Genomic DNA, 17,937 nt, shown 5'->3' on the forward strand with positions numbered 1-17,937 from the left:
CATTGCTCTTACATCAGCCCTGTTTACTGAAGTAGGGACAGTCATAGTTGCTGCAAGATGCTTCATGTTCTAGCCCTGCTGCCCTTCCAGCGCCTAAGAGATCTCATTTAGCCTTATCTACCCACTTCTGGAGGTCTGTCTCTGCTGCTCCCTCCTTATCTATCCAGAGGAGCCATCATTGAATGAGCCGTTAGATGAGGGAGATGACCCAAAAGTATTAAGGTTGTTTCATAAAGAGGAGCTCAGTAGTCTTATTTCTGAGGCATTAACGATGCTTTTTTTTGTTGTTACATTTGTACCCCGTGCTTTCCCACTTGTGGCAGGCTCAATGCAGCTTACATGGGGCAATGGAGGGTTAAGTGACTTGCCCAGAGTCACAAGGAGCTGCCTGTGCCTGAAGTGGGAATTGAACTCGGTTCCTCAGTTCCCCAGGACCAAAGTCCACCACCCTAACCACTAGGCCACTCCTCCTGCCTATTGCTTTTCATTGAGGAGCCTTCTGCTTCAGTGTCAGTTCCATCTTTGTCGATCATGAGTTGGCTTAGAGGTACTTCTAAGGCCTTCCCGATGTATCCATTACATTATATTATATTTATTACTTATATGCCGCTCAAGCTATAACTAGATCAGAGCAGCTTACACTAGGGAATTTCCAAGAAAAGCACAATACAAATTAAAGCAAGAATAAAACAGTTTCCTAGAGGAACACAATACAGATTTTAGACAAATTTGCAGAATAACCATATTTTCAGTAGTTTTCGGAACATCATATAACTAGTTTGACAACGTACATATAAGGGTAGTTCCATTTCACCACTTAGTGATTTGATATGGGAATGTCAATTCCAGCTCCTTTCTATAGAAAACTCCCTGGGGTGCTGGGATTGAAACTTCAAAAAGTGCCATGAATTGTTCTTATAATTCTTGACAAGCATAATAGCAAGGGGTACCATATATTATGGTGCTTGGCCTTGAAGTATCAGAAAGGCAATGCAACATCATTTAAATATTGAGCAGGCCTCCACTGATAACCAGCAGAGACTACGCAACAAAAGTCTGGCACTTTCAAAGTTTGAAGTTCTAAAAATCAGGCACGCCACAGTGTTTTGCAGCGTCTGCAAACGTCTCCGAATCTCTAAAGCCAATATAAATAATGTGGCAAAAATCTAAGTACACCATCAGCAAAGTTAGCAAAGTTTGGACAATCAATTGAAAAACTTCAGATTGAAAAAAAAGATCTAATTTGTTTTAATTTCTATAATAATGTAAATGTCTTAGATATCAACATCTGTATATGCGGTTCAAAAGTTAATGAGTTATCCAAGATCACCACCAATATTTTCACTTGAGATTCTAACTTAACCTTTTTAATAAGAATGGGGTTTGGCCTTCGTGGGTGGCTAATAAGTAGAAACTTTGTTTTGTAAGAGTTTAGTTTCAGTTTAGTTGCTTTAGCCCATGATTCTAAATGCTCTAGTCCCTTTTTGATTTTAAACATAGCATCTTTAATTTCTCTATCCAGCGAGATACAGATGGTTACATCATTCACATAAATAAAGGAACGCATCCCCAATGTCTCCAGTCGAAAGCCCTGAGGGGCTGTTATTATGTTAAATAAGATAGGAAACTAGGGATCCCTGTAGGACTCCACAAACTGGCGACCATGCCTGAGAGAACTTCCCTAGCATTTTTACTTGATATGGCCTCTAAGTGAGGAAACTCCTGAACCGTTCCAATAGTATTCCTGATATTCCAAAACCATTCATGGCCCACCAGGTCAAATGCGCTGGACATATCAAACTGAAGCAGCAGTGCCCTTCTACCCACACTAATCTCACTTCTTATATTAAATATTAATGTAGCCAACACTGTCTCTGTGCTGAAACTGCTTCTAAAACCTGATTGTGAGCTATGCAGTATATTATACTTATTTAAGAATTCTGTTAATTGATTTGCCACTATTCCCTCCATAATCTTAGTCAAAAGTTGCCCAATAAGAGGTGCATATTAATAAGCTCTGTCAAACAACTAATAAATGGATTACAGCAGAATGGGTCTCACCAGATGCAGGACTGAGAATGGGAAGAGCCATGGCTCACCTCTCTACCCATTGGTTCCAAAGGAGAAAAAGAAATTGCAGCTTCCCAGGGTGGACTCCCTTGTTATGGCGGTGACTAAGAAGACCACCTTTCCATTGGAAGGGCGCATCGCCCTAAATGACTTATAGGCTAGGAAGCTAGAAGGCTTGTTGAAATAAGCCTTTGAAGTGGCCTCTTTGGGGCCTTCAGTGACAGTGGGAAGCTCATTCGTGGCTAGAGCATGCCAGAAGTGGCATCAGCAGTCTGCAACACAAGATGGGTGCCATAACGCCCACCTGGAAGCGAGGTTGGCCTACTCGATGGATTCTATTTATGATATGTCTTTGACTGTCCCTGCACATCAGCAGCTCTGATCGTGTCAGTCATGTTTAGTTAAACAGCCCTTTCAGGGCATGTGGCTATTTGGAGAAGATCTTAGTAACTTGGTGAAAGAACTGGGGGAAACTAAGCCATAGCAGTTGGCTAGAGGATAAGCCGAAAGCCTCTGGTCATCTGTCTTCAGGGGCTCTCAATTTCAAGACAGGAGACAGCAGATAGTACAGGTCTGGTCGTCAGCAATATGGCCAGAAGTCCGCTTTCAGGTGCGCCAATCTTCCTTTCGTGTTGACAGGAAGTCCCTCCTCTACCCAATACCTCCCGAGCTTTGCAATGATGCAAGGTTGATCCACTTTTCCCTTCCTACAGAGGAAGAATGTCTTCAGGCGTTTCAGGAGGAGTGGGCCAAAGTCATGTCAGACCAGTGTACATAAGTGCCTAAGTAATGCCACACTGGGAAAGACCAAGGGTCCATCAAGCCCAGCATCCTGTCCACGACAGCGGCCAATCCAGGCCAAGGGCACCTGGCAAGCTTCCCAAATGTACAAACATTCTATACATGTTATTCCTGGAATTGTGGATTTTTCCCAAGTCCATTTAGTAGTGGTTTATGGACTTGTCCTTTAGGAAACCGTCTAACCCCCTTTTAAACTCTGCTAAGCTAACCGCCTTCACCACGTTCTCCGGCAATGAATTCCAGAGTTTAATTATGCGTTGGGTGAAAAAATATTTTCTCCTATTTGTTTTAAATTTACTACACTGTAGTTTCATCGCATGCCCCCTAGTCCTAGTATTTTTGGAAAGCGTGAACAGTGGGTTCTGAATATTCTTGCAGAAGGTTACAAATTGGAGTTCTCCCACCTGGTCGCTCCTCTCTTCTTGGTCTCCTTGTCGAAAGGGAACCAAAGCAGTCGATGTTCAAGCCCCTGTAAATTCCTTGTTGGCATTCAGGCCATTGTTCCAGTTCCCCAGGAGGAACAGCGGCAAGGCAGATACTCTGTCTACTTCATTGTCGCAAAGAAGGAAGGCACCTTTCGTCCTGCCTTAGATCCCAAAGATCCAAACCACTGCCTCCGAGTATCCCACTTTTGCTTGGAAATACTAAGTGTAGTCATAGCCTTAGTTCAATGTGAGAATTTCTCACCGCCTTCAGCCTCAAGGAGGCGTACTTGCATATACCCATACGGCCTCTGCATTAGAGGTTTCTACATTTTGCAGTGCTGGGCCATCACTTCTAGTTCAGAGCATTGCCACAGCACCAAGAACATTTACCAAGGTTATGGTGGGGTTGCCGGTGGCTTTCCTTCGGTGCCAGGGAATCAGCATTCACCCATATCTCAATGACTGGCTCATTCGTATGCCACCCAGTTCAGACAAGAAGACTGTGACAAAGTTGTCCATTTTCTGCAGTCATTGGGCTGGGTGACCAATTTCGAGAAGAGCAAACTAACTCCATTGCAGACGCTGGTCTGGATGTTCTATTTGACACAGCAAGGAAGAAGATCTTTCTCACAGAATGCAGGAGGTCAAAGCTGGTTCAACAGATTCGTCTTCTCCTCAGTCAAGGCAAGCACAGGGCCTGAGACTACGTCCAGGTTTGGAGGTCAATGACAGCGACGATGGAAGTGGTGCCATGGGCAAGGGCTTATATGCATCCATTACAGGAATCTCTTCTTAGCCACTAGTCTCTGGTGTCACAGAAGTACGACCTTCATCTTCTTGGATGCTGATTTCCAGATGGCATTTGCAATGGTAGTTGTTGCCCAGAATTTGACTGTCAGAGTTCCCATTCTGATAACACAATGGGAGTTGGTGACAACTGACGTCAGTAAGTCATGTTGGGGAGCTCATTACAAGTTTAATCTAGCACAGGGCACCTGGATGGAACAGGAGTCTCAGTGGTCAATAAATCGCTTGGAGTTCAGGGCAGTGCGGAATGCCTTATGCGACTTCACTCCCTTTCTGGCGGGGGCCCCAGTCCGAGTTTTCTCTGACAATGCGACAGTGGTGGATTATATCAACAAGCAAGGTGGGATCTGCAGCCGTCCAATGGCAGTGGAGGTGGCCTTCCTCATGAGTTGGGTGGAGAGAAATCTTCTCTGCTTGTCGGCTGTTCACATCACTGGGTCCTTGAGAGTGGAGGTGAACTTCTCAGCAGGCACTCCTTGGACTCAAGAGAAAGCGAGGTTACTTACCTGTACAAGGTATTCTCCGAGGACAGCAGGCTGATTGTTCTCACATGTGGGTCGGCGTCCACGGCGGCCCAAGGAACGGAAGATTTTCCAGCAAAATCTAAAAAGCTTTGCGACAGCCCAAAGGGCGCGGGGCGGACGCACTGCGCATGTGCAGCCATCTTCCCACCCGCGTGCATCCGTTCCCGCCTCAGTTAAATGAAAAGCAAATAAAGAATAAACCACAAAACATCTCCAAAGGGGAGGTGGGCGAGTTGGTGAGAACAATCAGCCTGCTGTCCTCGGAGAATACCTGCTACAGGTAAGTAACTTCGCTTTCTCCGAGGACAAGCAGGCTGCTTGTTCTCACATGTGGGGTATCCCTAGCCCCCAGGTTCACTCAAAACAAAAAAGAGGGTCAATTGGGCCCACGCAACGGCGAGGACATAACTGAAATTGACCTATGAAGAAACAGCTGAGAGTGTAGCCTGGAACAGAACAAAAATGGGCGTAGGGGGGTGGAGTTGGATTCTAGACCCCAAACAGATTCTGCAACACCGACTGCCCGTACCGACTGTTGCGTCGGGAGTCCTGCTGAAGGCAGTAATGAGATATGAATGTGTGAACTGATGACCACATCACAGCCTTGCAAATCTCTTCAATAGTGGCTGACTTCAAGTGAGCCACTGACGCTGCCATGGCTCTAACACTATGAGCCATGACATGGCCCTCAAGAGTCAGCCCAGCTTGGGCATAAGTGAAGGAAATGCAATCTGCTAGCCAATTTGAAATGGTGCATTTCCCGACAGCGACTCCCTTCCTGTTGGGATCAAAAGAAACAAACATTTGGGCAAACTGTCTGAAGGGGCTTGTCCGCTCCACATAGAAGGCCAATGCTCTCTTGCAGTCCAATGTATGCAACTGACGTTCAGCAGGGTGGGTATGAGGACGGGGAAAAAATGTTGGCAAGACAATTGACTGGTTCAAATGGAACTCCGATATCACCTTTGGCAGAAACTTAGGGTGAGTGCGGAGAACTACTTTGTTATGATGAAACTTAGTATAGGGAGCATGGGCTACCAAGGCTTAAAGCTCACTGACTCTAGGAGCTGAAGTAACGGCCACCAAGAAAATGACCTTCCAGGTCAAGTACTTCAGACGGCAAGAATTCAGTGGCTCAAAAGGAGGTTTGATCAGCTGGGTGAGAACGACGTTGAGATCCCATGACACAGGTGGAAGTTTGACGGGGCTTTGACAAAAGCAAAACTCTCATGAAGCGAACAGCTAAAGGCTGTCCAGAGATAGGCCTACCCTCTACACGATAATGAAAAGCACTAATTGCACTAAGATGAACTCTTACGGAGTTGGTCTTGTCAGAGTCTGGTCTCAAGACCAACTCCGTAAGAGTTGTCCCACTCAGACCCTGCTAGAATACCTTCTACACTTGTCAAAGTGTAGAAGGTATTCTAGCAGGGTCTGAGTGGGACAAGAGCGAGGATCTAGGGCCTTGCTGTCACACCAGACGGCAAACCTCCTCCACTTAAAAGAGTAATACTTCTTTGTGGAGTCTTTCCTGGAAGCAAGCAAGACTCGGGAGACACCCTCAGAAAGACCCAAAGAAGCGAAGTCTATGCTCTCAACATCTAGGCCGTGAGAGCCAGAGACTGGAGGTTGGGTTGTAGAAGCACCCCCTCTTTCTGAGTAATGAGGGTTGGAAAACACTCCAATCTCCACGGTTCTTCGGAGGACAACTCCAGAAGAAGAGGGAACCAAATCTGACGTGGTTCTGCAGTCTTGCTTGAGTTTCAACAAAGTCTTCCCCACCAGAGGTATGGGAGGATATGCATACAGAAGGCCTGTCCCCCAATGCAGGAGAAAGGCATCTTACGGTAGTCTGTCGTGAGCCCGAAGTCTGGAACAGAACTGAGGGACTTTGTGATTGATCTGAGTAGCAAAAAGATCCACCGAGGGGATGCCCCACTCCCGGAAGATCTTGCGTACCACGCCCGAGTTGAGTGACCACTCGTGAGGTTGCATACTCCTGCTCAATCTGTCGGCCAGACTGTTGTTTACGCCCGCCAGATACGTAGCTTGAAGAAGCATGCTGTGACGGCAAGCCCAAATCCACATCTGGATGGCTTCCTGACACAGGGGGCGAGATCCGGTGCCCCCCTGCTTGTTGATGTAGTACATGCCAACTTGATTGTCTATCTGAATTTGAATGATTTGACAGGACAGCCGATCTCTAAAAGCCTTTAGAGTGTTCCAGACCGCTCGCTACTCCAGGAGATTGATCTGAAGACCTATTACCTGAAGGGACCAAAGTCCTTGAGTGTGAAGCCCATCTACATGGGCTCCCCACCCCAGGAGGGATGCATCCGTTGTCAGCACTTTTTGTGGCTGAGGAATTTGAAAAGGACATCCGAAGGTCAAATTGGATCAAATTGTCCACCATTGCAGGGAATTGTGAAAAGCGGTGGACAGCTGGATTGCATCCTCTAGATTCCCTGCAGCTTGATACCACTGGGAAGCTAGGGTCCATTGAGCTGATCTCATGTGAAGACGGGCCATGGGAGTCACATGAATGTTGGAGGCCATATGGCCTAGGAGTCTCAACATCTGCCGAGCTGTGAACTGCTGAGACGCTCTGGCCAAGGAAACTAGAGACAGAAGATTGTCTGCCCTCACCTCGGGGAGATAGGCATGAGCCGTCTGTGAGTCCAGCAGAGCTCCTATGAATTCTAGTTTTTGAACTGGAAGAACATGGGACTTTGGGTAATTTATAACAAACCCCAGAAGCTCCAGGAGTTGAATAGTCAACTGCATGGACTGTAGAGCTCCTGCCTCCAAGGTGTTCTTCACCAGCCATTCGTCGAGATACGGGAACACATGCACTCCCAGTCTGCTTAGCGACGCTGCAACTACTGCCAGGCATTTTGTAAACACCCTGGGTGCAGAAGCGAGCCCAAAGGGCAGCACACAATACTGAAAATGCCGTGTTCCCAGACGGAATTGAAGATACAGCCTGTGAGCTGGCAGTATCGGGATATATGTATAAGCATCCTTTAAGTCCAGAGAGCATAGCCAGTCGTTTTTCTGAATCATTGAAAGAAGGGTGTCCAGGGAAAGCATCCTGAACTTTTTTTGGACCAGATATTTGTTCAGGGCCCTTAGGTCTAGGATGGGACGCATCCCCCCCTGTTTTCTTTTGCACAAGGAAGTACCTGGAATAGAATCCCAGCCCTTCTTGCCCTGGTGGAACGGGCTCGACCGCATTGGTGCTGAGAAAGGTGGAGAGTTCCTCTGCAAGTACCTGCTTGTGCTGGAAGCTGAAGGACTGAGCTCCCGGTGGACAATTTGGAGGTGTGGAGATCACATTGAGGGAGTACCCTAACCGGACTATTTGAAGAACCCACTAGTCGGAGGTTATGAGAGGCCACCTTTGGTGAAAAACTTTTAACCTCCCTCTGACCGGCAGATCATCCAGCACAGGTACGTTTATGGCGGCTATGTTCATCTGGAGCCAGTCAAAAGCCCGTCCCTTGCTTTTGCTGGGGCTGAGCCTGAGAAGGCTGTCGGAAAGGTGGATTGTACCTACTCTTATTGTAAGCATAGGGAGCAGTCCTCCTTCCCCGGAAAAAAGGTCTACCTGTTGAGGTAGATGCTGAAGGCGCTTGGTGGGAGAGTTTGTTGAGGGAGGTTTCCCGCTGGTGGAGCTGCTCTACCACCTGCTCGACCTTCTCGCCAAAAATATCTCCCCGGCAAGGGACATCCGCAAGCTGCTGTTGGGTCCGATTGTCCAGGTCAGAGGCAAGCAGCCATGAGAGTCTGCGCATCACTATACCTTGAGCAGCGGTTCTGGATGCAACATCAAAAGTGTCATAAGCACCCCTGGACAGGAATTTACGACACGCCTTCAGCTGCCTGACCACCTCCTGAAAAGGCCCGGCGTGCTCCGGAGGGAGCTTATCCACCAAGTCCGCCAGTTGCTTAACATTGTTTCGCATGTGAAAGCTCGTGTGGAGCTGGTAGGGACTGAATTTTGGGCACGAGCATAGAGGACAGGTAGGCCTTCCTCCCAAAAGAGTCTAAAGTCCTAGCCTCTCGCCCCAGGGGCGCCGAGGCAAAATCTCTAGTACTTCTGGCTCTCTTGAGAGTGGAATCCACAACCGCAGAGTCATGATGTAACTGCGACCTCATCAACTCAGGGTCTCCATGGATCCGATACTGGGACTCCGCTTTCTTGGGGATGGTGGGATTAGATAATGGTTTCATCCAGTTCCTCAGCAATGTCTATTTAAGGACATTATTCAAAGGGGCAGTGGATGACTCCTTAGGTGGCGAAGGATAGTCAAGGACCTCGAGCATCTCAGTCCTGGGCTCATCCTCAGTTACCACAGGGAAGGGAATGCCCACAGACATTTCCCAGACAAGGGAGGAGAAGGACAGACTCTCCGGCGGAGAACGCTTCCTCTCAGGTGAAGGAGTAGGATCAGAAGGAACACCACAAGACTCCTCGGAAGAGAAATATCTGGGGTCTTCCCCTTCATCCCAGGAGGCATCCTCCTCGGTATCAGACAAGAGTTCTCGAACTACAGTCTGAAACCGGGCCCGTCTCAACGCCGAGGAACGATGCCCTCGATGGCGATGTCGAGAGGTCGACTCCCATGCCGACGGCGATGAAGCTCCCTCCAACGACGTCGACAGGGAGTCGACCTGGGTGCCAGCCGAGGCCGATGCCGCAAGCGGTACCAGTGTTGGGGACCTCACCACAGGCACGGAGCAAGCCGCTGCTTCCATCGATGGTACAGAGGGCGCAGGCACCCCCGGTACCGGAACAGACTGATGCAGCAGCCCTTCCAGAAGACTTGGAAGAATGGCTCGGATGCTCTCCTCCAGAGTTGCTGTCGAGGAAGGCTGTGAGGCCGGTACCGGAGTCGAAGTCAGAATCTGCAAAGGCCTGGGAGGCGGTACCGGGCTGTCCGAAGATCGACGCACTGACACCTCTTGTATGGAGGGTGAGCGCTTCTCCCAGCGTCGGCGCTTTCCGGGTGCTGAATCCCTCGATGCCCCAGAGCTCCCGGTACCGTGCCTCGAGGGAGACCAGTGCCGATGCTTCTTCGCCTTCGTTCGAAGCATGTCACCGGAACTCCTCGATACCGACGAGGAGGACGTGGAATCCACACATGCACAGCAGGAGCCTTCGAGACAGGTGGAGACCTACTCGACGGCTCACTACTCCCAGCTACAGGTGAAGTTAGGACAGCCATCACCTGCGCTCCCGATGTTGATGCCATCCCCGGTGCCGATATCAACGCCGCGGATCTCGGTACCGATGTCGACGTCGACGCCAAGGAATCAGTCGGAGCTCTGAAAAGACGGTCCTGAAGAGCTCTTCTCGACACCTGTGTCTGCTTTTTCAAGCTGAGACACAAGGCCCCAAGGCACTAGATGCACCAGGAGTGCGGGCACACTTCTTGAAGCCACTGGAAGGCTTCGATGACATTAGCGAATAAATCGCGGCGGCGAAGTCAAATGGCTCGATTGTGCCAACTTAGGGCACAAAAAGGGAGTACCGTGGCCCAGCGGCCCAAAAAAGGCCACAACGGAAACAAAAGGAAACTTACCAAGGGCAAAAACTAAGGAAAAAAGAGGGTTTCCTTTTTTTTATAACTGGAAAAAGAAAAAAGACGATGTAAAACAAGAAAAAAGCGGCAAATAGCACGCGAAAGGCACCTAAGTTTTTCCTGGGACCTGAGGGAGAGGGACCGACAAGCAGCCACCCTCCACCGCAGAAAAGAAAAAACTGAGGCGGGAACGGATGTGCGCGGGCGGGAAGATGGCCGCGCATGAGCAGTGCGTCCGCCCCGCATCCTACGTGCTGTCATAAAGCTTTTTAGATTTTGCTGGAAAATCTTCCGTTCCTGGGGCCGCCGTGGACGCTGACCCACATGTGAGAAGAAGCAGCCTGCTTGTCGGAGAATGGGAAATATCCAGCTAGAATTTTCAGCTGATAGTGGACCGATGGGGTTCTCTGCTTCTAGAGTTGATAGCGACAAAAAGAATACCAAAATGCCCAAGAACCAGACTCAGTGGGGATTGATGCCCTACTGCAGCAGTGGCTGGAGACACATCTACTGTATGTCTTCCCTCCTTGGCCCATGATAGACCTTGTGTTAAAAAGGATCGCATTGCACCAGGGTCGAATAAACCTTGTAGCCCTGGATTGGCTGTGGAGGCTGTGGTATGTGGACCTGATTCAACTGCTGGACAGGGATCCTCTCCATCTTCCGTAGGTATATGACTTACTGAAACAAGGTCCACTGCTCATGGAGGATCCGTGCCCCTTTGGCCTTGGCTTGGCCATTGAAAGGGCTCAGTTGACATGAAAAGATTCTGATTTGGTTATTGCTATGTTGGTTCAGGCTAGGAAACACTCTGCTTCTGTGGTGTATGTGAGGGTATGGTGGACATGCAAGGGCTGGTGTTCTGAGTGTGGACTTCCTTTCTTCTCTACTCAGATCTACTCTAGCATTTCTGCAAGTAGGTCTTCAGAAGGGATTGGCATTGGGTTCTCTAAAAGTTCAGGTTGTGGTTTTGGCTGTTTTCAGGGGCCAACTACAGAAGACATCTCTTGCAGCACACCCAGATATTGTTCAATTCTTTTGGGGAGCAGGCCACTTGCAACCTCCCTTTCCTACACCATGTTCAGAGTGGAACCTTAATTTAGTTCTTCTGGCTCTTCAGAAGCCTCCTTTTCAGCCACTCCAGAAAACTTCTTTGATAGATCTTACGCTAAAAATAGTGTTCTTGGTGGTGGTTGCATCAGCATATAGGAGTTCAGAGCTTCAGGCTCTTTCTTTTTGGGATCCCTTTCTCCACTTTTCAGAGGCGGGGGTCTCCCTGTGCATGGTGCCTTCCTTTCTTCTGAAAGTGGTATCTGCATTTCATCTTAGCCAATCTATGGCGCCTCTGTCCTTTCACAAAGAGGACAAAGAGGCTCAGTATTTTTCCTTGAAGCTTCTCGATGTGCATACTCCTCATTAGATATCTGGAAGTCACTAATGAGTTTCGCAAATTTGATAGACTGTGCTTTTTGGAAAACAGAGGCTTGGCCTCATGGCTTCTAAGCCCACAATTGCTAGATGCTGAAGGAGATTATTGCATCAGTTTATTTGCTTGCAGGGAAGCAGGCTCCTCAGACATTGTGGGCTCATTTTATATGGTGTACAGTGACATCCTGGGCAGAGACTACCTTACTGTTTCCAGCGTTTATTTGCAAAGCAGCGATGTGGTCGCTGCTGCATTTTTTGTTTGCCAAGCACTACAGGGTGGATGTTGCGGCATGCTCAGAAGCCAATTCTAGGGCTTCGATCCTCAGGGCGGCGGCACCAGGATCCCACCCACTCTAGGGATTGCTTTTGAACATCCCCCATGTTCTGGAATAATGGGAAGCTATATAATGGAAGGAGAAATTAAGTCTTACCTGATAATTTTTTTCCATTATTCCTTCCCACCATTTCAGAGGCCCGCCTGAGAATTCTGAGATGTTTAGTCAGTGTAAAGCAGCGGTTCCCAGACTGTGCGCCGCAGCAAACTCTCAGGGGTGCCGTAGTACATTGTTCCCTACGTTTCCCTCCCATAGGTCCGGCATCTGTTGCTTCCTGCTTCTTCTCCTTCCGCCACTGGAGTGCTTGCAGCTTACATCTTTGTTCCGTCCACGATTCACACAGGCACTGCGGGAACTACCCTCTGCCACGTCCAGCCCTTACAACAGGAAGTTGCATCAGAGATGGCCATACACGGCAGACTGAGAAGGCCCTGGAGTGCCTGTGTGAATCACAGATGGCCCGAAAATATAAGTTGCAAGCACTAGTGATGGTAGCAGAAGGAGAAGAAAGGGGCAGCGATCCTGGACCTGCAGGAAGGAAGGTAGCGAGTGATACTGGATTTAGAAAAGGCAGAGATGTGCTGGTGTGAGAGAAGGGGGCTGCAGGGAGGCAGAAGTGTGCTGATGTGAGTGGAGAGGGCTTCAGGGAGGCAGAGGTATGCTGCTGTGAGAGGAGGGGGCTGCAGGGAGACAAGTGTGCTGGTGTGAGAGGAGGGGGCTACAGGGAAAGGGAGACTCGTGTGTGGGGGTGCGGAGACCCATGTGGTCGGGGGGGGGGGGGGGGTGCTGCAGAGACCTATGTGGACGGGGGGGATGCTGCGGAGACCCATGTGGTCGGGAGGGGGGGTGCCGTGCACCAAAAACATTTGAGAACCCCTGGTGTAAAGTAATTGGTCAAATAATGACTATCACTTTGTATGGTGCTTCCTACATGTCTCTTGTTCTCTGCAAGTTGTCCAGAGATAAGAGAGATCTACACATATTTGCTCATCTGGTTAGTGTTAGGTTAGTGAGTTGTTTTAAAGTATTGTGTTTATTCTGAGTTTATCCATACTGCTTGTCCACATAAATACTGATTCAGAGTTTATCGTTACTGCCTGTCTACGTATATACTGAGCAGCTGGACTGGTTGCAAGAGAGATGTGTGACAGTTCAGTTTTCATTTCTCTATCTCCATCTGCTGATTGATTGGACACAATTATTCACAAGTTTTGGAATAGTGGGAAGGACTAATAGAAAGACATTTATCAGCTAATTATTCTCCATGTTGCTGACCTCTAGCAATTACATGGTGTCATGGAATGCCTAGCACCCACCTGGGGTTAACCCTGCAGCCACCTGGAGGGTCTGTCCCAGCACTGTTCAGTGTAGAGCACCTGGGCACGTGCTGTACACTGGCATGCCCTTCCACCCGCCTGCTGGGTTCCACTTGCCTCTAGGCGAGGCTCCCACCTGCAAGTTATTCCCCAGTGATTCCTAAAGATATTGGAGCCACTCTCTCAGGAGTCCCACAGTTCCTAGAAAGCACCCACAGACCCAAAACACAAACCACCAGGATTCTTAGTCAGTCCAGGACAACAGAGCTAATAAACTAATGGGTTTATTTTCAGAAAAATAGAACAGTGAACGATATAAACCAGATGGAAAAACAGCAAGCAATAACAGTTAACTGAATAAGGATAAATATTAAAACTATCTAAACACTCTGTCACTACCTGGGCGGCACCTGGGGAGTTTCAGAAAAATACTGTTCACAGTCCTTGAACAGGGCCTCAGGGCAGAGATGTTTACTTTCTCACTCCCTATCTGAGACTGGGGAAAATCCAATATCTCCTGACTGTATTTTGAATTCCAGGGCTATTCAGAGCCCAGAGCACCAAGTTTGAAAGTATCTGGACAATGGAACTGCAGGTTGCCTTCTCTCAGGGTTTAAACTGAAAAGAAAGCAGCTTTCTCTGCAACAGCTTTAAAACCGAGAACAAACACCTCCTGCTGGCCAAACAAGAGAAATATACTGCATGAACATTGTAATAGAATTCACAGGTTTGAAAACCCTCTGTTTCGCCATATATATTCAGTCACTATCCCTATAGTCAAAAGGTTTTATTTAGGACAGCTTTCTTTCTGACCTAAATTAAACTGCTTAGCTATATGGATACTGACTGAATATTGCTGCTATCTGTTTGGTTAGGATACAGTGAGGGAGACAGGGGATTTATATGATTTAGCAACGACTGCTAAACCTTTAAGTCTCTTTGGATATTGGGAGCATTCTTATTAAATATGTGGAAATAAGGGTCAACAAACAGGTAGTAGGTGATGCCTTTTTATTGGCCTAGATATATATTTCACAAGCTTTAGGGCCTTATCCTCTTTTCATTGGGTTATTTCAATGAAGAGAGGGAGGCTTGTCAAAGATATGTTAAGTTAGACCATTAAAAGGCTTCCCTTACAGCTTGTTTGTTCATCTCTATTTCCACATGTCCAAGTGGACTAACATGGCAACTACAGTAGGATGTCTGGTGGAGGGGCATTCTCCTTCATTTGTGTCCAAGTAAGCCTTTTACACTGGCCAGCTCCCACCCATGTTCAGTTTTCATTCTCGTTCTTAGTGTAATGTGCATCTGTGTAATGCCTCGGTGTATCCCTCACACTAAATAATGAGGACTTGCTACCTTGTTAATGATGGATGCTACAGGTTTTCTAAGTACCGTATCCGAATCTGAACATCTGTTGTATAGAAAGCTAAAAAAGAAATGGTCTAGCTTCTATCCTCTGGATCATTGTACAAAAAACATTGAGAATTTTCAGACAAAAGAGTGAAAGATTTAAATTGGAAATAATTTAGTTTATTAAGTCTTGATATACCACCCTTCCCAAAGTTCTTACTTTGATGAGAGTAATTCTAGTAGTATTTGTGGAAACAAATCACATATTGAAAAAAAATAATGAACCTATGAGAGAATGTATCATTGTGGAAGTGAGGGAGAGATGAGGAGTAGAGAATGACATTAACGCAAAGATTAATGTCGGGCTCAAATGGCCTCATTGCTTTGTGTAGATTCAGTAGGACAGGGGTACTCCAACCAGCCATAGGAGTCCACAGGCCAGTACATGACATGACAGTAGTTATGGCATCGTAACATTAAAATTAACAAGATACCATCACTACAAAAGTCAGGAAAACTCCTACCACAAGAAGATAAACATTTTCCTAAAATTGTTATCTTGCCTCAGGGGTACTCAAAGGGGTCCAGTTCAGTTTTCAGGATATCCCTAATGAATATACACGAGAGGGATTTGCATGCCTGTCAGCTCCATTATGTGCAAATCTCTCTCATGCATATTCATTAGGGATATCCTGAAAACTGAACTGGACCCCTTTGAGTACCCCTGAGGCAGGATAACAATTTTAGGAAAATGTTTATCTTCTTGTGGTAGGAGTTTTCCTGACTTTTGTAGTGATGATATCTTGTTAATTTTAATGTTACGATGCCATAACTACTGTCATGTTCTGTATTTCACTAAATCCTTTTGTTTGTCGAATCAATAATATTTCCACTAGAAATTTTAAGTGTCTTTGAATGTATAAGAATCAATAACTTAAGCCTTAAAAATGTGACTTACAGCATGGTATCTTGAGCTGTGTTTGTTGACACACAACATCCTTGGCTTTTAATTGCTTCTTTAACTGGAAATGTTGTCGGATAAATTGACTACTATTGTCTTGTTTTGGAGTAGACGTTAATGGAGGCTGAAGATTTTGAGTCTGCTGTTCTGCAACTGGCCAAGACCCCTATCATTGCTGGTGTGTACTACATCATAGGAGGTGTCTTGCCTAACGAGGGTGTGGTAATAACAAGAGACAGAAGTGGACCTGCAGACATCTGGCAGCTTGACTCCTTGAATGAAGAGTGAGTCAAAAATGAGTCATTCTGGCTGAGAGAAATGGTTAGGGAAATAGGTGGCAGGGAAGATTTATATCAGGATAATGAATACAAATCACTTGATAAGCAGATCTTATTAAAAAAAATGTCTGTGTTGGATTTGCATACTATAGTACTTTAAACTTGTTGAATAATTGAGTGGGTGAATTTGAAAAACTGACATTTTCACAACATGGTCGTTTTAAAACATAAGAAGTTTAATGCATATTATTTTATTTTATTTTAAGAATTTGTTACCCACCTAGATTTGTAGATGGGGGAAAAATTACATACATAATAGTATACATGACAGTGCGACCAAATAATCACGAACAACACAAAAACAACAAATGAAGCTGAAAACCTTATAAAGTGATATTTTACGATCTGCGCCAAGATGATGTCTTTTCTGGACATTCTTATCCCTACCAAAAATTATTGCGGTTCTAGTAGCCATATTGGTGTTGGAGAAAGTGGAAATCTTTGTAGGTTTTCATAGTTTTTAAAAGGAGCAGCAACAAAGATATTGTACATGCGTCTTTCAAAACCACAGAGGTCCTTTCTGAAGAGGAATCCTGTATGCTGTTGAAAGTATAACCTTCCATATCATCAAGCTGATCAATCCATAGACTGGTGGGTTGTGTCCATCTACCAGCAGGTGGAGATAGAGAGCAATCCTTTTGCCTCCCTATATGTGGTCATGTGCTGCCGGAAACTCCCCAGTATGTTCTCTATCTCAGCAGGTGGTGGTCACACACAGCAGCAGCTCTGGCTAGGCCTCCAAGCCTAATTTTTAGGTTTTGTTGAGTGCCTGGGGTTGAGGGCTCTTCTTGAGCAAGTGCAAACCTGGTGGCGCCAGGTCCCTCCTTTTCTCCCCCCTCCCGCTGGCTCCGTTAAAAAAAAAATTTTTGAACGTCCTTAAAGGCGTTTATTTCGACGTTTATTTAAACGTTTATTGCAGCTACTCACTGGGACACCAGGTCGTTACAGCTCGGAGCGGAAAGCAGGTAATTTTTACCTTTTTATAGCGGGCAGGGGGTTCCCCGATTGATCTCCACGTGGCATATGGCGTCGGAGGGCGAGGGCGCAAAGAGTCGCTCCCCGGATCGCTTAGGCGCTTCAAGAGGGGATGCGGGGGTCTTAAAGTCTGATTCGCCCTTGTTGGGTGACAGTTTCGTGACCGATGAGTGTCCCGGTCCTTCCTCCGGCGTGGCGGTTTTTCCCGCCATAAACGCCCATCCCCCGCTGCTTGCCTCCGCCATCTTGGCCGGCCACGCGGCTCGGACGGCTTCTTCGTGGGCCGCCCTTGAGGGAGACATTAATGCCATGGACGCCCTTAATTTGGGCGACGGCACCAAAGCGGCTAAAGTTAAGCGCCGTTTTTCCCGCGCGGTTCCTTCGCGGAGTGTCGCGCCGGACGCCATTTTGGATGCGCAGCATGTCTCTCCCCCGCTCTTGCGAGCGCCGGTTGAGGGTGCGTCTAGGGCTGTAGCCCAGACTGCGGAAGTGCACAGTCTGGGGGGTTTCTCCCCCGAGTTTGTTTTGCTGCTGCATCAGGCTTTTCTTATGCAAAACGCTGCCCCTGCTCCCTCTTTTGGTAAAGAGGTTGAGGTCCCCGGAGGTAAACGCTCTCGGGTTGATTCCCAGGCCTTGGAGGACCTTGTCTCCTCCGATGTAGATGAGGGCAGCGTATCTGAGTTCTCCCAACGGTCTTTTGCGGATTCCTTGGAGGAGACGGATCCCCGCTCGGTTGGAGCGGATGACCCCTCTGCAGCGCGGCTTTTTAGCTCAGAGGATTTGCCCAACCTGTTAGTGCAGGCCATGGGCATTTTGAAGATTTCCTCTCCGGAGGACGTCTCTCCCTCAGCCCCTGTTGGCTCTGCCATTATGCTGGGGACGAAACGCCCGCCTAGAACCTTCCACGTGCATGATGCCATGCACACCTTAATTTCGGCTCAAGGGGATGTCCCGGAAGCGAGCCTCAAAGTGGCTAGGGCTATGTCCCGCCTCTATCCTTTGCCTGAATGTGAACGTGA

At 47.5% G+C, this 17,937-nt stretch overlaps 1 protein-coding gene across 1 annotated transcript in view; it reads left to right on the plus strand.

Annotated features, from left to right (window-relative positions):
• The window catches only part of NAAA (N-acylethanolamine acid amidase), a 158,860-nt gene that overhangs the window by 107,492 nt on the left and 33,431 nt on the right, over positions 1-17,937 (plus strand). The window contains exon 6 of the mRNA XM_030190650.1: positions 15,717-15,889. Coding sequence (XP_030046510.1) covers positions 15,717-15,889 — 173 coding nt within the window. The remainder of the gene's footprint in view (positions 1-15,716; positions 15,890-17,937) is intronic.

The sequence above is a fragment of the Microcaecilia unicolor genome, chromosome 2 (genome assembly GCF_901765095.1).
Source record: "Microcaecilia unicolor chromosome 2, aMicUni1.1, whole genome shotgun sequence".
Classification (NCBI taxonomy): domain Eukaryota; kingdom Metazoa; phylum Chordata; class Amphibia; order Gymnophiona; family Siphonopidae; genus Microcaecilia; species Microcaecilia unicolor.